The following is a 22309-nucleotide window of genomic DNA, read 5'->3' as shown; positions in this document are numbered from 1 at the left end:
GCGGCGTTGAGCACTTTTATTGGGTTGGGTATAGGATAAAATGGTTGACTCAGAAAATTAGGAAGTGATGGGTTTCTAACAGACAAAAATTAATGACAACAATTATAGCTTCTCAATTTAAGGATGGCGTATGGCCAAAACATCGTTCAAAGTAAATTTGTAAATTTAACATTTTTTTTTTAATTTTTTGCTATATGTTCTGCAAACAATACCGAATTGAAAACGTTACTATATAGAATTTTCGTCTGGGTAAAATGTATAAACTGCTAGTTGGATTAAATCCTAATTTTGCATGAATATAAACAACATAGGCTACATATTGGCACGCTAGATGCATAATTGTTTTTCTCTCTGCGTAATACGTTTACGCTGACGACGCGACGTCGCGGCCGGTATCTCATGACGTATGAAATTAGTTAATAATGATATTATTTTTAATTACACATTAATGCTATAGCTTCATCTTCAAGGGCAGATTAAAATTTGATCTAGAGTCTAGAGCGTCCTCACCTAGGCGAGCCTGACAACCTCGACATAAATTTTAAATGGTTGGTACTTGTAGGTACAATACCTACTGTAGGGTTAAATGTGTAAATCTGGATCTCTATAATGTCAAGTTTCATCACAATCACTTCACTAGATTTTGCTATAAACACTGAAGAATCTTTGATGTTGCATATTTATTTATAATCTTTAATTTATGGTGGCACTTCACATAGCTATGTGCAAAAAGTGCAGATAAAGAAAAACCGGAACAGAATATTTAGCGAAAAAACAGACAATCTAATTAAAAAAAGAACAGAATTGATAAATACAAAAAATAAAAATAAAGAACTTAAAGAAGAATTGAGTAAAATTTACAAAGAAACTAAAAAATCGATAAATAAAGATTACAGTACTCATAGGAAAAATATTATCACAAAAAATTTAGAAAAGCACAGAAGCGTAAAAAGAGCTTTCAAAGAATTGTGTACTCATAAAACATGGATCCCCCAAAATTGAAAATAAAAGAACCATAGCAAATACTAGAAAAGATATAATGGATCAAGGATCAAATTTTTATAAAGAATTATATCGTAAAACAGAGGAAGAGGAACTGAGGTCTGAAATAACAAAACATACAAATAATAAATGTACATAGACAAATGATATTATAATACAAGAAACAGAAGTATATGACAATATTAAAAACCTAAAAAGAAATAAAAGCCCAGGCCCGGACAACATAAGTAATGAGATACTAAAAATTTATGCACCCATTCTTGTTCCTCATCTGACAAAGCTATTTAACATGATAATTGATACAGAAGTAGTACCGAAACAATGGAATGCATCAGATATCATATTATTATATAAAAAAGGCGATTCTAACAATATAGAGAACTACAGGCCTATTAATTTACTGGCAAACATATATAAATTCCCTAATAACCCTTGGGCGTGGCGTTATACACGTCCATTAACCCGGCCCCTGGGAGAGTAGAGCCATCTTCTCTACTCTTCACTTGGGCAAGTCCTGTCTGGCGCGTCCATGTCGCGGGGGTGGGCATCTTACACTTCAGCAAGCCGGAGTGTGTAGATGGCGGAGTTCAGCAGGGACCCAGTACTGCGGGGTATAACGCAGAACCCGTGCCCAGGGTTACGGGTGAAGACCTCAACGGTGGTGAATGCGGAGACAACAGTTGTCGGTACGGACTAACCAGCGGAGGAGGCAAGCTACAGGGGCGTAGAACCTGGATCCTGATGGAGGGCAGCGGTAACCATCAATACCGAAGTGAAGCGAAAGAACCATATGTTCTGAACCGGTTCACTCTTGGATTAGTATAGCCACTGAGGTTATAGTACCGCGATGTAGAAAGTAACGGGAACCTACTACATTATTTATCCCATGAGAGTTGCGATGATGAGTATGTTAAAAGACAGAGTAAGACCGCCTGGCAACCTGAGTTTTCCGGGGCTGAGGGTGTGTAATGGGTTACCGGCCATCAGGATGCACGCAACCAGGCATCCTATGGAAAAAATGCTACTGGAAGAAGAAGAAAGAATATTAATTTAAGAAACGATCTTCGCATAGGTACATGGAACGTTCGAGGGCTTCTTGAAAATGGAAAGCGTCATATTCTGGAACAAGAACTTGAGCGATGCAAACTCACTATCACGGGAATCAGTGAGACACATTGGAAAGATAGCGGCCACTTTGACTCAGAGAAACATACCATCTATTTCTCCGGCAACGATAAAAGTAGCTTTTCGGGTGTGGCATAATAATTTACATAATACATTTACATAATTTAGGGATCGCTATTGCATTACTCTTATGTAAAAACTCGGTGCTTGGATATCACCCAATTAATGATAGAATTATTTCCATTAAACTTAGCGCATCACCGACCCCACTCAACATAATTCAAGTCTATGCTCCTACAAGTTCTGCCAAAGATGAAGAAGTAGAAGACTTCTATTGTCAACTTGAGTCTTCCATAGCTAATATCCCCAAAAGAGAGCTATTAATCATCATTGGGGACTTTAACACCAAGGTGGGAAACACCACAATGAATACGGGCATACGACATATTGTTGATAACTATGGCCATGGTGTTCGTAACCCAAGGGGTGAACGACTCATAGAGTTTGCAGCCGATAACAACATGGCCATAGCAAACACGATTTTCAAACGCCATCCTAGACGCCTATATACCTGGACCTCCCCTGATGGCAAACACCGCAATCAGATAGATTACATATTAGTGAGAACCAGATGGAAAAGTTCAATTGCCAATACACATACCCTTCCCGGTGCTGATTGTCATTCCGACCATCAACTGCTCATTGGAAACCTGCGATTGAAATTGCAAAGAGCAAGACAAATTAAAATGGCTAGAAGAATGGAGGTGAACGATCTAAAGTCACTAACCACCTCGATACAGAACAGACATGCCGCATGGAGAGCAGGTATCGGAAACAATGACTCTAACTACTTGTAGATCTCGGCAAAAACATATATTGTGGAGGCGATTGCTGAGTCACAACCGAAAACCGTCTTACCAAAACGACAACACTGGATGACGGAAGAAACCTGGCATTTGGTTGAAGACCGCCGAAAACTTAAAGCTAGTGGTGCTAGCATTACGAAGCTAAATGCCAAGTCAGCTATCATACAAGCTGCTTGCCGACGTGACCGCAATAACCATCTGAGTAAGATATGTCATGAACTGGAACAGCACTCCGACAAATATCAAACCAAAGATCTGCATGATAAGGTGCGATACATAACACGCCAATTTAAACCTAAGACGTGGGCTGTTGAGGACTCTGCTGGGAATACGGTTACGGAGATAAAGGATATCGTGAATGTGTGGAAGGAATATTGTCAATCACTATTTTCCAATAATTTGGTACTAAGCTTCACATGTTCTCCCCACAACATACTTGACCGTGAACCCGACATCATGCGGGATGAAGTACGAGCAGCAAAAACACACCTCAAATGCAATAAAGTCATAGGTTGTGATGAGATCCCAATAGAAGTCCTCAAAGCGATGGGAGAACCTGGAGTTGATATTTTATATACCATCTGCTGTAAAATATGGGAGACTGGAATATGGCCTGACGATTGGTCAAAATCCATTTTTATTCCACTGCACAAAAAAGGGTCCACCAAGAAATGCATCAACTACCGACTCATATCCTTGATATCTCATGCAAGTAAGGTGATGCTCCACATAATTAATACAAGGCTGTTGGCCTACCTCTCAAGGCAGATTGCACCCGAGCAAGCCGGATTTGTTAAGGGAAGAGGCACTCGCAAACAAATTCTTATACTGCGTCAGATTATTGAGAAGGCCAGAGAATTCAATACAACCCATTACATCTGCTTTGTGGACTTTCGCAAAGCATTTGACACGGTCATATGACACACCTTTGGAAGATACTTGCGGAAATGGGTGTACCACCCCAATTAATAGTTCTATTGAGGAGGTTGTATGAGCACGGTACTGCAGCGGTACGAGTGGATGATACCCTTTCAAGCGAATTCAAGACTGAGGCCGGTGTACGACAAGGATGCATCTTATCGCCATTACTCTTTAACATCTACACAGAGTATATTATGCGCATTGTCTTGGAAGATTGGAACAAAGGAATATCTGTTGGGGGACGCGTGATAAATAACCTCAGATACGCTGATGATACTACCCTTCTCGCACAGACTAGAGAAGATATGAAAAATTTTCTAAACCGTCTAGAAAGTACCAGTCTCCAATTCGAACTTATTATTAACCGAGACAAGACGAAGGTGATGATAGTAGACCGGGCCGAACAAATTGGAACCAACGTACCCTATATAGCCAACTGTGAAGTGGTTCAGAACTATATTTATCTTGTTTCTACTATATCAAGTACTGGAGGATGTGGCGACGAGATACGACGGTGCGGCATCACCAGGTCTGCAGTGGAACAACTGGGAAAGATTTGGAGGGACAGGAGGATTACCAAGAAGACTAAAGTCAGATTGATGAAATGCCTTGTGTTTCCAATCTTTCTCTATGGAGCCGAAACTTGGTCTCTGAGACTGCAGGACCGCTGTAAAATCGATGCATTAGAGATGTGGTGCTGGAGACGTCTCCTAAAGATCCCGTGGACGGCATTTCACACCAATGTATCCATCCTCAAAGAGCTTCGTATTAAAGACAGACTATCGTCAATTGTGCAACTAAGAATACTGAAGTTCTTTGGTCACGTCTCTAGAAATGAGAACTCGATGGAGAGACTGGTAGTTCAGGGCCAGGTGGAAGGCAAGAGAGCACGCGGTCGATCGCCAACCCGCTGGATAGACGCCATCACAAAGGCTACTGAGTCCACCATAGTCCAGTGTACTCGCAACGCCTCTAACCGCCAGAAATGGAAGCACATCGCCAGGAGATCTACCCTCAGATAGGATGTTGACCCACCGAACACTCCACCATGTACCTCGTCAGCGCAAAAACGACCACTCTGACAAGAGTGTCCGACTAAGAAAATATATAAATTATTTTCCTCAATAATCTTGAAAAGGATACCACAACAAATTGATAACGAAACCACAACCTGTAGAACAAGCTGGCTTTCGCTCAGGTTTCAGTACAATGGATCATATTCATACCTTAGAACAAGTTTTTGAAAAATATAAAGAGTACAATAGACCACTTTACGCAGCTTTCGTTGATTATAACAAAGCATTCGATAGTATTAGTCATGATTCAATTTGGAAAGCACTTAAATCCCTAATGTACCTCAAAAATATCAGAACATAATAAAACACATCTACTCTAATAGTACCAGTAATGTTAAATTGGAAACAAGAGGAGAGTCAATAAAAATCGAACGCGGAGTATAACAAGGAGACCCTCTGTCCCCAAAAATTTTCATTTTGGTACTGGATTATGTATTTCGACAAATTGCCTGGGTAAACAAAGGCATAATAGTTAATGGCTGTTTCTTAAGTCATCTAAGGTTCGCTGATGACATCGTAGTACTAGCAGAGACTCCAAAAGACCTAGAAAATATGATCAATTCACTAGACAAAGAAAGTTTAAAAATTTGATTAAAAATGAATTTCAATAAAACCAAAGTGATGACCAACAGTTTTCAAATACCCATCACCACTAGCGGCAATGAAATTGAATACGTTGAAAAATATATATATTTAGGCAAACAAATATCATTTGATAAAAATTCCAACGAAGAAGAAGTCGAAAGAAGAAGGAATTTAACCTGGAAAAAATTTTGGTCTTTGAAAGAAATTCTAAAGGGAGATTTCAATCTAAAGCGGAAGAAAACTGTAGTTGACACATGCTTATTACCTTGTCTTCTATATGGATGTCAAACATGGACTTTCACGAATAAAGCTAAACAAAAAATTAGAACGACACAGAGAACAATAGAAAGAAGTATATTGAAAATAAGAAAAATTCAAAAGATAAGAAATGTTCTAATTAGACAAAGAACAAAAATAAAAGATGCACTGACCCACGCATTGAAACTAAAATGGCAATGGGCCGGTCATATATCACGACTCACAGACATGGACGATAAATACAACGAAATGGAAAGGGCCGGTGGGCATTAGAAAAGTTGGAAGACCGTGTAAGAGGTGGGCTGATGATGTGATTGAATACGCTGGAAAAGACTGGCTAATATTGGGCAAAGACCGAATAGTGTGGAAAAAAATGGAGGAGGCCTTCACCCAAAGAGGGGCCCATACTACTAATTAAACATTTATTATTAAGAAATAGAAAAAAAATACTAACATAAAACTATTCTCTTTTTAAATTCTTATAATATTAGTCTTAAGTTAAGTTTACTAACAATAATTATAAGTTCGTTTTAATTTTTAAATTTATCTTAACTTAATGATGTAATGATGTAATTTAGTATGGGAATAAAAGGCTTTTTTTATTTTTATTTTATTATATAATAAGGCCAATACCAAATACGCGTTACCGTGCGCTTGTCGGTTTCTCGAGGCACATCAAAGGGGTCGAATAGGCAAATAAGCAAATAAACCGTCCACACAATGGCAATCATATTCAGTTGAGCACGCGCCGTGGAGCTGTACGAACGTGCTGTATTTTAGTGTCTGTGTTAATTAATACATATTAATAAAAACAATGTTTATAGTATATTTCTTTTCATATAAGAAAATTATTAATTCGTTAGAATGTTCGGTTCGAATTTTATGCATATATATACATTTTATGAATTCACCAGCTTGCTTGTTTTTGCTCTCTATGGTCTTTTCAATACATTGTATTAACTGACGCATATCATGTAATAGTTAAGATGCATTTAATAACAAAATCCCGCTGCAAGACGTCCACAGTGTTGGTAAACACCTTGCGTTCTGCTTCCAAATGTTTGTTTGTTATTTGACTGCCATGTGTGGATTGTCGTATCTGCATGTTTGCCCGAACGTCATATACTTTTCCAAATACAACAAACAACCAATAGCGAACACAATTAGCCATGTGAAGTGCCACCTTTAAATTGATATTTTTTTCTGTGTTTACAAATAGAGCGTGCGCGTCACATTGTATTCTCGAACCCCTATTTGCTAAGTTTTCTATAACGATAACCCGCCTCATTCAAAGATATTAAATATTCCTACTTGATACTAATCAAATAAGATAATGAAGATAATATACCACTTCATAACACTACCACCTACGAGATAATATAACACAGTATTTAATTTTAAAAGTAATATTTTGAAGTAAAACTTCTTTACGCACGCTTGACTAAGTAGTAAGTTGGTGAATGCGTGTCGAGAGCGTTACGCACGAACGCAAGCGTTACACGAACGGTGATTTCTTGACTTGGGGAGTAAGCTGGTGAATGCGTTGCGAACGAACGAACGATAGTTTTGAAACATTTTGATATTATTTATTGTTATAGCAGCAGTAGACTTACTCACAATAATTACTCTCTGGCTATCGTGGCTTAATAGATACACCCGCTGACAGACAGAGAGACAAATTGACAGCGGCTCACTAGTGGGAGGCTCAGGAGGAGGTACCACAACGGCTACTATTTGTGCCGTGAAACAGTAATGTGTAAACATTATTGTATTTCGGTCTGAAGGGCGCCGTACCTAGTGAAATTACTGGGCAAATGGGACTTAACATCTTATGTCTCAAGGTGACGAGCGCAATTGTAGCGCCGCCCGGAATTTTTGAGGTTTTTCAAGAATCCTAGGCATTGTAATGGGCAGGGCGTATCAATAACCATCAGTTGAACGTGCTACTCGTAGCGTCAATTATTTTCATAAAATTAAATAAAAACAGCGAATTGGGTGCCAATGGTCATTAAAGTATCACTATCTCTAGATTACAACTGAAAATCGATATTAACTTAAGTATATAAGTACCACAGACTAAGAATATACTAGAGTAAGACGACCTAACAGCCAGATAATGCCTTACCAATTTTGACTTTAAAATTGTGCGTTATCCAGTACAATATTTTCTATGGAGCTGATTTGAAGCTGTTTACGATTTGTCAATAAAAATCGGTTACAGTGAAAACACTGACGCCTACTATAAACCACTGGACTGGTGGCTGTCAAAGTGCTTTTGTGCTAGTTTTTATATTCGACATTTTGGCGCTGTAGGCCATGAAGCGAGAGTCTGCGGTACCAAAACTGATGACAACCTCAACAAACATCGATAGATTATTCCTAATTATATAAAAAATTTGTGTATTTTTTTGCTTTGATTTTTGAAGTAAAAATAACCCGGAAAACGAACGAAATTAATTCAAAATACAATAATACTTCAGAGTAGTGTACGTGCCTTCGCAGGGATTTTTATAATACTTCAATATTAGTTCTCTGGACGCTCGCGAGTGGCGCTTCAAATAGGCACAAAAATTTGCTGTCAAACATATGGAACAGCCTGTCCTTATACAGGTCAGTGAGTAAAAATGACTCGATTTCCTATTTTATCTTGCGGTATATTGTTAAGCTGGGGAAACACATGTCCATAGCTTGCACACTAGCATACCAACTGCTTGCACGTGCCAGCTACTGTAATGTGTATACGCTAACTGCCATACATGTAGTTAGCACAACATTAGAATAACTTGCTTGTTGAGGTAGGGGTCGTGGAGGGTTGCCAAACTGGCACGTGTGATCAGACGCGACAGTTACTGGCATGTCAGTAACTGACTCCTTGATTTTGCTTATTTCACTTCGCTTATTATCCATTTTTAGCGCGCATGAGCTGTTTCACCTGATTCCTGCCACCGAATTCTACCATCGCACGACACGCCACAAGTTAGGATATCATCCCCACCATCTGGAAGTGTGGCGGTCCTACACAGTGAGGTTTATAAGGAGCTTTCTTCCACGTACTGCGGAATGAACTTCCTTGTGCGGTGTTTCCGGGACGATACGACATGGGTACCTTTAAAAAAAAGCGCGTACATCTTCCTTCAAGGCCAGCAACGCTCCTGTGATTCCTCTGGTGTTGCAAGAGAATGTGGGCGGCGGTGATCACTTAACACCAGGTGGGTCACCTCGTTTGTCCACCTTATCCATAAAAATAGAAAAAGAATAGGTACGAGTCCTCACACGAACTGTCCTGTGTATACGCGATGGTTTACTGGCATGCAAGGGAACAACTTGCATGCTAGTATTACTTGCAAATGTATCCGCAGTGTGCTAGTTACTCATAAATCCCATAACTTTATGCCAGCTACTTTCCCAGTTTACTGGCATGTGTAACCCCGCCTTTAAAGATGTTCTTGTACGCTTTGTTTGTAAGTCTATAGTATTTTCAGTTCAGAAATCGGGTCAGTTGGGACTCGACTTATTAATACCCAATGAATAATGAACGTGGTTAAATCAGAAAGGTACACCTGATACTATGTGTTATCATTAAATTGCGAAAGATATCTTTGTGTCACTGATTACCTATATAATAAAAGATATCGATTTGTTTCACAACAAACAACGAACTGGTAAGTTAACCATATTACTATTTCTATGCTAACATTATAGGAATTATTTAATAGATACAGTGAAAGTTTTGTTCTTTAAGGTTTTTTAAACAAGAGTAGTAATAAGTAGAATCGGGGTACACAGTAGAAGATACCTTTTATATAAGTTATTAGGTAATTTTTATACGTTATTAGTGATATATAATAGCTGTACTTAAAGATAATTTATTAATGTCATAGATTTTATCGTCTATTTGTCTAAACATTCCCCAATTTTTCTAGCACATCTGTAAAAATATTGTTTTATAAAGGGCTAACAAATTTATTTAATATTATAATTTAAAACTAAATAAATGCATTACTATTTTTTTTATATATTTAATGTAATTGTTTCAGACAAAATGGACATTATATTTGCCTTAGCATTTCTTGCTGTAACAACGGCATTACCTCACCCTGATCCGTTGCCAGTCCCACAACCAATTGGCATAAACGAGGAACTGTACAATAGTGACGCCGGTTCTATATCCTACGATCATGTTAATTTTGTTGATGTTCCAAATTACAATACGGATGATTTAAAAAATCTCTATGAGTTAGTTAACGCAGCAAATGACGTGGTTGAAGCAAAGGAAACTAATGACTTCATACATTTAGTCGATTCTTCTATCGAGGCAGATAGTCAGTTCAAAATTGAATATAATCCACTCCAATTTAATGAACTGGCTGAAATTTCAAAATATAATGAAGAACCACAAATTGATGCTGTCTTAGTTGGTGATTCCCCAACCAATAGAGAAGAAGAAATTGTTGCTGATGATATCATAGTTGTTGAAAGCCCGGTAGATCAAAAAGAAAATATTCAAAACGATGTTGAAAGCGTGATGGTTGAAGGCCCTTTAACCAATTTCGCAGATGAACTCCAAATAATGAGATTCGCAGAATCACAAAATGAAAACAACAATGAAAACTATGGTGGAGTGTTCATGGGAATTGCTCCTTCAGAATTAGATTCACTCCGGGTAAACTTTGCAAGAGAACATTCATTTCAACCAAATCAGGAACAAATAAATGACGCTCAATACATTCCGGGAATGAGCGTTCGCGACCCAACATGGCGTTAAATTATTATTTTAGTGCTCTTTTCATTGTATTAAACTCCTCTTTTAACTTTATATAAACGATTAATTAATTAAATACGTTTTAAATGATCTCAAGACTTATTTATCCATAATTGATCCAAATTCTAAAATAAAAATACAATTGATCAAAAGTTCTTCAACAAGCAATGTCATTGTATTTAGTAGGTATCTTTCACACTATGAGTTCACCATATACTTATGATTGCTTTTTGCTTAAATGCTTCAAACATATCTGTTGGCTAGGAATTAGATCGACTCCGAGCCAGTACCGACTAACGTAGTAGCTACGGATATACGTATCTACGAATCTTGAGCACATACATACAATCAAATCTGGCAGAGTTAGTGGACCTCCGTGAACATGGCTCTGACCTACTTGCGAATTTTTTTATATTTAATTTATCATGGAAGAAGGCCTTTTAAGGAATAGGAATTTTAAGTAAGTGTACGCGCTTTTTTTGAAAGTAAACATGTGGGTATATCCAGATGGTAAGGATGAAATCCAAGTGTGTGGTAATAAACGCAGTTCAATTCAACGCCAAGTGATCTAGCTGTTCACATAGCATTAGATTGCTGACAATACAAATGGTTTCAGTTGATGCTGGGGTGCACCAGACTAGAGATGAGAGTACTCTGTGGCCGGATATTCTTCTTTTTCAAGTCAATTTGACTTTAATGGTTAACGCGCAAACTGTAGTCTTCTGGGTCTAAATTGAACTAGGTTTATATGTCCGCGACATTCTCTAGAGAGGACTCGGAGGAAAGAACAGGTTTTAAAATATTTCGTTTTTGCAGCCGGGTCAACCCAGCAGAGAGTTCTTAATTAATGACTTACGATATGGATAAATGCAATATGTGCATGTACTCAGTAAAACTATATATTAAATATTTAGTTCTACTAATACTATTACTAAAATAGTTAGCGTACTTAAGTAATACCTCAGTTTGACGCATGAAGTCAAAATTTTGGAATAAATAGTTTGGCGTTCAAAAATGGTAGGTAAGACTGGCTCATTGATTTAAGCTAATACATCGCTGCTAAATTAGTGCTGTCTCCTAATATTCCCTCTTGAATATTCTGGAGTCAATCCATTCCCTCTGCCAAGCACGCCAGCGGCACTGACCTTGAATCTGACTTTTATGTAAGAGATAAATATTATCTAAGTAAGTACTTATACTTTCAATGTAAAGTAATACAGGCTTCATCATCATCATCTGAAGACGTCCACTGCTGGACAAAGATTTCCACGACGATCAGTCCTGCACTGCCCCCCATCCAACGTATTCCGGCGATCTTGATCTCAGGCTCACTTCATAAAAAGTAAAAAAAAATCCGCCCCTAAGATCTGAATATGAATAGGAAGTCGTCCTCGTCAATAATAATATAATTCACGAAGACGCTAAATTAACTTTACCAACTTATTTAAAAAAAAAAAGGAAAAACTTACTTAACTCTATCTACATAAAGGTTACATTGCCAATGTAAATATACTTGTATTTATTTAGAGGTGATCGGGTAAGATCATAGACCTCAGTCAGACATGAACGTGCATACAATATGCTTGTTATAACAGTGAATAGTATTTTTATTTTGCTTACTCTATTTCATATTGGAGAAATCGAAGCGACAGCATTAAGTCCACTTGATCCTTCTTCATTTTCAAGGCCTGGTAACTATTTTAATTAATTACTAGAATTTGTTATTTTTATTACCTACCACGACAAATAATACCTATAATTATTATTAATCAGTACCTATTTGACATTTAGCATTTTGACTCGGTAAATAACTAAATTATGCAAGTACCCTACACTCTTGAATACCTATTATTTTATTTATTTAACACGGCTTAGTTTCGGACCATACCTACACTCACTCTGATGAAGGACCTCCAAATAGTCCGAAACTAGTCTGTACCGACTCCGGCAAACCGTGACTAAAGCCGTTTTAAATAAATACAGCTTAGGTATAATATCTCACGAAAGTTTTGATTATTGAATACCTATAATTTGTTGAGTGCCTAATAATATGAATAAGGAATAGGTATTATATAGTACATATGTCGACTGTGGTATTGGTGAGTATAAAAAGGTAAATTGATTAACAATTTAAAAAAAACTATAGTGTTATTGAAGAATAAAAATGAAGTCATTTCATATAAGTTTTCACAAAAAAAATTGGTACATGTATACCTAAAAAGTTTTTATGCAAAGTTCTATAGCACGTATAATTGTAAGGTATGCGTGGTTTCAATTAAATTCTAATAGAATAGCATTAGGTTAACTGAGAAGTGAGAATGATTTAAAACACAATCTAATGACGATAATGAATAGAGTAAATCATTATTATGTGGCTAGTGACTACACTATAGGTAAATACGATACTAATACTAGTGACTATACTTTAGGTAAATACTATACTAATAATAGTGACTAAACTATAGGTAAACACTATACTGATACTAGTGACTATACTATAGGTAAATACTATACTAATAAGTAACTACACTATATGTAAATATTTGTTTTCAGAACAAGCTATTATCGAACATGTAGATTTGATACTTCATGTCGACTTTGAACAAAAACAATTAAATGGAGATGTAATGTTAACAGTTAGTACATTGATGAATATCAATGAACTGGTAAGGTACTCACTCTACTACTATTTATAAGTATAAAAAATGATATTATCAACTGTAAGGTAGTCTAGCAAAATATAAGTAAATAGCTTAGATCATTTATACTTGTGATAGTCTGAGACAGTTGTGAAAATGTCGAAAAAATTTAGGTTGACTGTTAACCTCTATTTTGATTAATGCACGCACACTAACACAAAGTGACATACAAATCGCAAATTTAAGACGTAACTTGTCACGCACACATAAGTATTAAACATGGCCCGTTTTCCAACAGCTCTATCTAGACGTATAAATTATCTAAGGTAAATACTAAAGGCAAATAAGCAAATCGAATTTTCAATAATTAATTCTGGGTAAAGGTTAATTAGGTCACTATCACCCTTTTTAGTTATCGTTGTCTGGCACCCATAGGCTTTGCCTAGTTTGGGTCTAGAATCTATATGATTAATTGTATGAACATGCGCAAATCAATTATTATTATTTTAATAAATGGATACTATGGACTAAAATATCATATATATAATCATAATATGGACTATTATTATCTGTTTATTTTCGGGCGCTAATTTAGCAAACAGCGGCCATACACTGGTGCAGAAAAAGACTAGATTCCTGAAAAAAAAATTGTCACATGTTTCTGGTATTAAAGAAAAACATTAGCTGGACCCTTTTTAGATTTAAGAATTCTAAAACAGCATACCGTTTCGCTAACGGCGACAATATTATCACCGCGATAAGAAAGACTGTAGCTCCGACTGAAGATCGTGAGTAAAATGCTCAAAAAACAGTTTTGTTCTCAGTAATCTCCTCGTATCTCGAAACAATCGTTACAAATTTTTGGAGACCTAAAGGGAAGTAAATATTCTGAGTTTGAATACTTTTTTTGCTTTTTGTTGTCGGATATGTATACTAGGCCTCTTTTTTTGCGCCCAGACAATGAGAAAGGACTACCCTCCGGGATAACGACGGGAGGGAAGTGCCTTAGTTATGTGTGACTCACGTAAAACCAAAGTGCCTAGCCAGTAAACACCACCTGAGGTTAGCTTTGGGCAAATTCCCCACTAAGGCTTCATCGAAGGCGACCTTCTCTTGGGGAGAGAAAGATGCAAATGGCAATCCCTATGGATCATGCCTCTATTTACAGACTATAAGGTTAAGCCGTTTTAATCAAATATAAATAAGATGTATCTACCGACGATCTGGTAAAGATCGCTGGAATAGGGCATGGGTTGGATGAGGGCAGCGCAGGACCGATCATCATAGCGATATTTGCGAGGCCTTTGTCCAGCAGCGCACGTCTTCCGGTTGAAATGATGATGATGACTATGATGAATAAAAAATATTGACCTAGGATTCAAAGCCAAGAAGAAAAGAGTCGAGAACGTTTGTATGGAAAACTTGCCACTAATGTTTCCTCGAAAAATCGAACCTATAGGATATCTAACACAATAAACAAATCATGCACCTAACTTTATACATGATTTTGAAATTTAAAGAAAATTCTGATCATTGCTTAAAAATTTTAGATTCTTGATACCAGTAATCTAACTATAGAAATGATTGAGCTTGAAGATGGGTCCGAATTGAAATATAAAGTGGACGAACATCTAACTTATTATGGATCAAAATTAACAATTATATTCAATAAAACGATTATATCAGGCCAAAAGTAAGTAATTAATTCTGATTTTTTTATTCGTATAGGAACTTATAATTGACTCACTCAATCATGCACGCATTCTAGAAAAAATCTACGCCAAACAAGATAACCATAACCTGACAGACAGACAAGACATCTATAGCTCTTCCAAGGCATTCAGGAATGAAATACTTAGAATAGCTATAGTATTGTGGGAGGCTCCTGTGCACAGGATGCCGTCTTGATTATGAAATGAAATTTTATTTGCAAGAAACATTCTACTTAAGATGTTAACATAATATTATTGATAATGCAATATGTTTCGTCCAATAGGCAATATGGGTACCACAACGGCGCCTATTTCTGCCGTGAAATTTCTGGGCAAATGTGACTTGACATCATATGTCTAAAGGTGACGAGCGTAATTGTAGTGCCGCTCAGAATTATTGTGTTTTTCAAGAATCCTGAGCGGCACTGCATTGTAATGGGTATTAATTACCATCAGCTAAACGTCCTGGTCGTCTCGTCCCTTATTTTCATTTAAAAAAAATTCGTACGGAATCCCGACATATAAATCCAGGTGAAATTCAGATTTCCTGTTGCTATAGTTGTTGGATGTGTTATGATATCAAAAATTAAATATATGTCGCTTTTATATTGACCTAATTATTATCATGTCATTTCTTTTAACCTGCTAAATAACTAGTGATTCATATTACTATATCTTTTTTTTAATTTTAGGATAAAAATAAGAATAAAATATAAGACCTCGCCTTCTGCCACGGCTTTGCAATGGCTGGAACCGAAACAAACTTCGGGTCAGACATATCCCTTCCTGTTCAGTAAATGTGTGGTAAGTAATAATTTAAGATTTGGAAAGTATTTATTTAATAATTTACTCATATTATAATACAACATATTTTATATTTAAGTGTTAGCAGCTTATTTTTAATGTTTCCGTGACCAATTCTGTAGATTTCTCTACCTTTCACAGTTTCAGATATACCCACACTTATGTGCACCAAACAAAACCATGTTAATGTCGCTGTTAATGCCTCTTATGCATTAGGTAATAACAGCAGCGATAATACTTCAAGTGGCCTCGGCAGTATTGGATAATCCCCTAATCGCGTCAAATTATTACTTTGTTTATGTTTTTTGACAATTTGTCCATCTGCCAATATTTTGACATTCAAAAATTCAAAAACACTTTATTCATGTAGGTCACGAAAATGACACTTATGAATGTCAAAAAAAATATATAAATATTGTATCTTATTGAATTTACCGCTACTTCGTAAAGGGTTGAGCTAATGAGAAGAAGTAGCAAGAAACTTTTTGCCAGTCTATTAAGTCAAGATATACATTTTAGTTGTTTTAAAATCATTTCAATTACAATATATGCAAAGTGACGCAACAAAACTACTCAAAAGTCAAAAACTGAAAGGCTTACATGATTTAGTCAAAAAAAGAAAAAAAAAGTATATTAATACTTATAAACACAAGAGTTATTGAGTATAGTAGATGCATCAATCCACACATACCGTAAATAAATAGAGGCATTATGTGAGCATTTCATAAAATAAAATATATAATAACTTTAACTTTAAAGGAAATAATAATAATAAAAAAAACACATCAAGCAGACTCCCGGTAACAAGATCATCCAGCCCCCACGAGTAGCACCCGTTCACGAGCTTGACGCATGGACCAGCCATCGCCTCCCTCGACCATATTTTAGGGAAGGGAACGACCCGCCCCACGTCGCCGCCACAAGCAGAGGCATTTAAGCGAGCATGACGATACCTGCCACGAGAAATCTACCGAATAACAAAACAATTCAAGTTCATCTACATATTATGCAATACTTACTAAATGCCTCTACTTACAATTTTGTTTCAAATTACATAACTCATGATAATGATTATTAAAATTGATTAAACAACAGAAACAATATTAATATTTAAATTATATAACTATAATGACATTTATCAAACTAAGACAGACATGTAACAGCCCAGCAGCTCAGTCCCAAGGGTTCTTTAGATCCAGATATTCAGATATTTTATAGTACCCTTTTGTATACAACTTTTTCTTTAGCACTGATTTATATTCATTTAAAGGTAAGTTCTGAATGTCAATAGGGACCTTATTATAAAAACGTATACACAGACCTCTGAATGAAGTTGTGACTTTTTGGAGTCGACTTACATGAACAGCAAGCCTATCCCTATTTCTAGTATTGACATTATGAGTGTCACTATTTTTTTTAAACGCATTTATATTTTTTTTTACATAAACAAGGTTTTCATATATGTATTGCGATGTCAAAGTCAAAACTTTTATTTCCTTAAATTTTTCCCTTAGTGACACTCTTGGTCCTAATTTATAGATGGCACGAATAGCTCGCTTCTGCAGTGTGAAAATGGTGTTAACTTCGGCAGCATGTCCCCAAAGTAAAATACCGTATGTCATCAGACTATGAAAATATCTGAAGTAGACCAACCTCGCGGTATTTTCATCCGTAAGTTGCCGAATTTTTTTAACTGCGTATGCTGCAGAACTAAGCTTTTTCGCCAAATTCATAATATGAGGACCCCACTGAAGTTTGGTATCTAAGGTAATCCCTAAAAATACGGTTGTATCTACAGGTTTCAACTCATCGTCTTTTACTACAATATTTGTGTCAACCTGTCTAACATTAGGCAGGGAAAATCTAATACATTTGGTTTTTTTTTCATTAAGAAGGAGATTATTCGTAGTGAACCATTCCACTACTTTGGAGATAGCATTGTTCACGTCATCAAAATATGATGTCTATGTAGTTTAAAAAGTAAAGAAGTATCATCTGCAAACAATACTATCTCATGTTTATTTTGTACAAAGTATGGTAAATCATTTATATATACAAGGAATAGGAATGGCCCAAGAATCGAACCCTGTGGAACGCCCATGGTAATGGGAGATCCAGCTGACCTCTTACTGTTCACTTCAACCATCTGAAACCTGTTGCCCAAATAAGACTTCAGAAGGCCAAGTGCTTCACCCTTGATACCATAATGATGTAGTTTCCTGATTAAGATTTCATGATGAACACAGTCAAATGCTCTGGATAAATCACAGAAAATGCCAACGGCATCCTGACAATTACCCCAGGCTTTATTATATTTTGTCTACCTTCAGATACAAAACCTCACAATGTAAGTATGCTTGTTTGTCCTCCTCTTCCATTCTAAAAATGGATTGAAATTATAGTTTTGTTTTCTTCGAAATGGTATCATTGTATACAATAGAGACATAATAGTCATCTGAAGATAAATAACATATGAGATTATGAATAAAGAAATTTATTTAGAACGACAGGTTTTTGTTGATGGACCTTTACGTTAAAACCCAAACTTTTCATAATAATTTCGCAAAATTTATCACTTGAGAGTGTGCAAAATTGTTTAAAATTATGTCAATAGTAGGAGTAAGAAGGTAATTTGATTTCAGCCAATCCACGCCCGCTCAATCATGCCGTGCCAAGATTCGCCTGCAGTGAAGTTCACGTACACCGCCGAAGTGTCAGCACCAGAAAACTTCTCTGTTCTGATGAGTGCCATCCGAGATGGCAGAAACAACACAAAGACCACGTTCAGACAGCCTGTGCCGATACCGTCATACTTGCTCGCCATCGCCGTGGGGGTCTTGGAATCCAGGGAGCTGGGTCCTCGGTATGTACATTGTTATGTAATATGTATTATAGGATAAGTACAGTACACAGCTGTTATTATACAATTTGTTAAGTATTACTTTTTATGAAATATTTCATATTTAAAACGATTTTTAACAACTTTGAACATGATTCATATTAATATTGCATGCAGCACCTTAGAAACTAATTTGTTTTGTTTAGGATAGTTTATTTTGTGTGTGTTTTCTATTTGATTCAATGACGGTCTATACATATTTGATTTAAAAGATTTGCCATTGAGTTTCTTGTTTGTTCTGCTCACGACCTCTACTTTCTAGAACATAATATGGAAGATTCAGAAATTTAAATTAAATATTTATAAGGATGATTCAAAAGCGCTTGAAAAAGTAACAAGAACTTCAAAACATAGATAATATGTTATATACAATAATTATGACTATTTCTTTTGTGGAATATTGTAAGGTCTCACGTATGGGCTGAGAAGGAGGAAATAGAGAGGAGTGCGTGGGAGTTTGCGGATACAGAGAAGTACTTGCAGGCGGCTGAAGCTCAGTGTGGTCCGTACCAGTGGACGCAGTACAACCTGTTGGTGCTGCCTCCGTCCTTCCCCTACGGCGGCATGGAGAACCCCTGCCTCACTTTCGTCACACCCACTTTGTTGGTAAGTTCCCGTTGGGCGTTGACATGTTTGGACGTACGTTTTAACATATTCGGTGGGCAATTTACTTTTTCACTTATTCTGACGGTAAAATTTGTACTAATCATTTTAATGCAAATAGAGTTTTTAACATTTTTAGGCCGGAGATCGAAGCCAGGCGAATGTGATAGTTCACGAAATAGTTCACAGTTGGACAGGTAACCTTGTTACGAACAGAAACTTTGAACATTTCTGGTTGAAGGAAGGTTTCACTGTTTTCCTCGAAAGAAAAGTCGGGGCTTCCTTAATATCTGACAAGGATGAAGCGAGAAAAAGTAGAGACTTCAACAGCCTTCTTGGTCTACAACAACTTACTGAAACTGTAAGTTCTTGAAATACATAGAAATATAATTGAATTAATATTATTGCGTCCAAGAGTATGATCTGTGATTACCTATGCGCTTTCTTCTTTTCTTTAATCCTTCAATAGGGCAGAATGCATCTGGGCTCCATCCTGGTACGGTCACATTTCACTTCACTCCGGATTTTCACAATAGGTATAATATCATAGCCGCCAGGTCTATTATGGGTTGTTGTTTTGTCGGGGATGTCATGTCATATATTAGCTGCTACCTACATATTATGCTGCCACAATAAACCGACGATGTAAAAGATTATAAATCGACACAGTTTCTTAATTGGACGTAGATTAGATCATACCAATTTAACAATACTTAGTTGGTTGTTATTTTTGTAATGATACGAATTGATTTTTAGATAAACGACCTCGGAGCAGACAACCCTTTGACGCAGTTAGTTCTTAATTTAAGCAGTGTTAACCCTGATGATGCATTCTCTACGGTGCCTTATGAGAAGGGCTCTCTATTTTTGAGAGTATTAGAAGACTTGCTCGGCGGGCCTGGTGAGTTTATGGAAAAAAGCCAAAATTCAAAGATAAAATTTTTGCTAATACAGAGGATTATGCTACTATAGGATAGAACTTAACTTGATTGAATTATTAGCATTTTTATTGTTATTGGTTATTTACATTAAAATAATAGTTTATTTCGTCTTTATTTAAATACATTTTAATTTACTCAGGCATGATACCTAATAATTAACATGCTATTTTTTTTTAGATATATTTGACAAGTTTGTGCGTTCGTATCTGAACAAATACCAACGACAATCAATTGATACGAAGCAGTTCAAATCCTACCTGTTTCAATACTTCAATGACAGTTCTGATCAGATAAGAGTTCTGAACGATGTCGAATGGGAAACATGGCTGCACAAACCTGGCATGCCTCCAGTGATTCCTAAGTATATATTAGATAAGTCAAATTTTATTGATTAATTACTAAGATATCTTATCCTTACACTTAGCAGATGGTTAATTTCTTATATTAGCAGTGTAGGTGCTTAGCCTAGAAATGCTTTTTTTTTCAATGAAGGAAATCATGTCTTGTAGAAAGAATTATCTTTTCATGTACCCATAATATTATGAGCTGATGCTGTGCGTGCATCATATATACAGTGCTATAATAGATATTGGTGTCAGTTAAACAGTCCAACAGCTTTTGTTATACACTACATTCATATAGTTAAAAATGATGATTGTGATGCCATGGATACTGTTTTGATTTTTACAGATACGATACATCAATGACGAAAGCTGTGAAAAACGTACTGCTCAAAATTAATTTGAACGACACTGCATCATTGGACTACAACGACGTCATATCATTCAGTCCGCACCAAATGATAAACCTTCTTCAGCATTTGGTCGACCAAGACGCCTTGCCGTTGGACAAACTGAGAACCCTTGGTGAAGCATACAGAGTGTCTACCAGCAAGAACACAGAGATTGCGTACCGCTGGTTGAGGATGTGTATTAGGAGCAGGGATGAAAACAAAGTGAATGACTCGTTCGCGTTTGTGAACCAACAAGGTCGTATGAAGTATGTGAGACCGATCTACAGAGACTTGTATGCTTGGGAAGACGTGAGGGAACGCACAATTGAGAACTTCCTCAGAAATGAGCCCTACATGATGCACGTGTCTGCATACACTATAAGAAAAGACTTGCATATAGATGTATGATTTTATTAATTATAAAGCAATCAAAATTGATATAATAAAGGGTTACATTATTATTTCGTAAGTATTCTGATATTTATTGGTTTGACATCACTTCAGCTAATCTCATCGTCATTCTAATAAGATGTAAGCGAAACTGATTGTATACTTGAAACTGATACACGGATAAACCAGAATGATAATAAAAATAATTTAGTCAGATTGAAACACGGCTGCAGACGTGATATCAGAGCTATCAAATTATTTGTCCACAAATGATCAAATATACTATGGATGTAACGATAAAAATAACCTGTATAGGAGTAGTGTAGATTTAGAAACTAAATGTTGCAGCCTTTAGTGATGTGCCCTTCTCATTGATTGTTAACGAGTGTCGAATTGTGTCACAATATCGATTTTCTTTCATTTTCAAGAATTCTATTCTATTCTTTAAGACATTATTTGTATTTTATTACGAAATACAAGAGGCTGAATTTTGTTAACATAATTATATTAACAAAAGCGGATCTGTTTTGAAAATATATGGGAAATAAATTTTCATTAGAATTTTTGTTTTGTGAATTTTTCCGATGTCTTAAAATTTTTATAAATATTAATTATTCTGGGTGGAGAGATAAATGCCTCCATCTGTACTATAAAAATGCGAGGGAGCCTTAAGGCAGTCGTATAATATGTTGTGTATCTGACATCTTTTTCAATTTCTTCACGGTTCTTCTGTCGCATTTATAATTTCGCATATATTCTGCACTGGATTTAACCATATATGCAAATCATGATTAAAAAATAAAATCGTACAGAAAAAAAATGCCGTGTCATTTTTTAATCCAGAAGACTTTTAATCACAATTAAAAATATTATTAACCCTAAAATATGAAAAATGCCTGCATAAAAAATAATTAATCGAATAATTCTAATAACTGGAGGCCTTCGTCCATCGCTGGACATTTTCCTGCTGATGATGAACTGTAGATAAGTGTA

At 36.2% G+C, this 22309-nt stretch overlaps 1 protein-coding gene and 1 long non-coding RNA gene across 3 annotated transcripts; both read left to right on the top strand.

The window, feature by feature from the left end:
* The first annotated feature begins 9508 nt into the window (after positions 1–9508).
* LOC126977868 (uncharacterized) lies at positions 9509–10686 on the top strand. Its single transcript, XR_007732446.1, has 2 exons — positions 9509–9648; positions 9871–10686. It is a non-coding gene; the product is annotated as an uncharacterized LOC126977868 (long non-coding RNA).
* Positions 10687–12168: 1482 nt separating this feature from the next.
* On the top strand, positions 12169–21969 carry LOC126977833 (leukotriene A-4 hydrolase-like). Of its 2 annotated transcripts, XM_050826456.1 has the most exons (10): positions 12169–12286; positions 13149–13261; positions 14785–14927; positions 15639–15750; positions 18393–18613; positions 19057–19255; positions 19392–19613; positions 20009–20153; positions 20371–20554; positions 20884–21960. In XM_050826456.1, the coding sequence occupies exons 1-10, from the start codon at positions 12175–12177 to the stop codon at positions 21332–21334; spliced, it is 1902 nt and encodes a 633-aa protein (XP_050682413.1). In that variant the 5' UTR covers positions 12169–12174; the 3' UTR covers positions 21335–21960. The 2 variants fall into 2 exon arrangements, with proteins under 2 accessions (XP_050682413.1, XP_050682414.1); XM_050826457.1 differs by lacking the exons at positions 12169–12286; positions 13149–13261; positions 14785–14927; positions 15639–15750 and adding an exon at positions 17307–17421 and having other exon boundaries at positions 20884–21969.
* Positions 21970–22309: the final 340 nt, after the last annotated feature.

Source organism: Leptidea sinapis, chromosome 46 (genome assembly GCF_905404315.1).
Source record: "Leptidea sinapis chromosome 46, ilLepSina1.1, whole genome shotgun sequence".
NCBI classification, from domain to species: Eukaryota; Metazoa; Arthropoda; class Insecta; order Lepidoptera; family Pieridae; genus Leptidea; species Leptidea sinapis.
Note: the sequence above shows the minus strand (reverse complement) of the source record. Positions and strands in the feature narration are given on the sequence as shown.

Bases quoted from the DNA above. Each gene is read 5' to 3' on its own strand.
- LOC126977833 (XM_050826456.1), top strand. From the start codon at position 12,175: ATGCTTGTTATAACAGTGAATAGTATTTTTATTTTGCTTACTCTATTT. The intron at 18,614-19,056 runs GTATGTACATTG...GAATATTGTAAG, and splicing joins TCCAGGGAGCTGGGTCCTCG to GTCTCACGTATGGGCTGAGA. The intron at 20,555-20,883 runs GTATATATTAGA...TGATTTTTACAG, and splicing joins ATGCCTCCAGTGATTCCTAA to ATACGATACATCAATGACGA.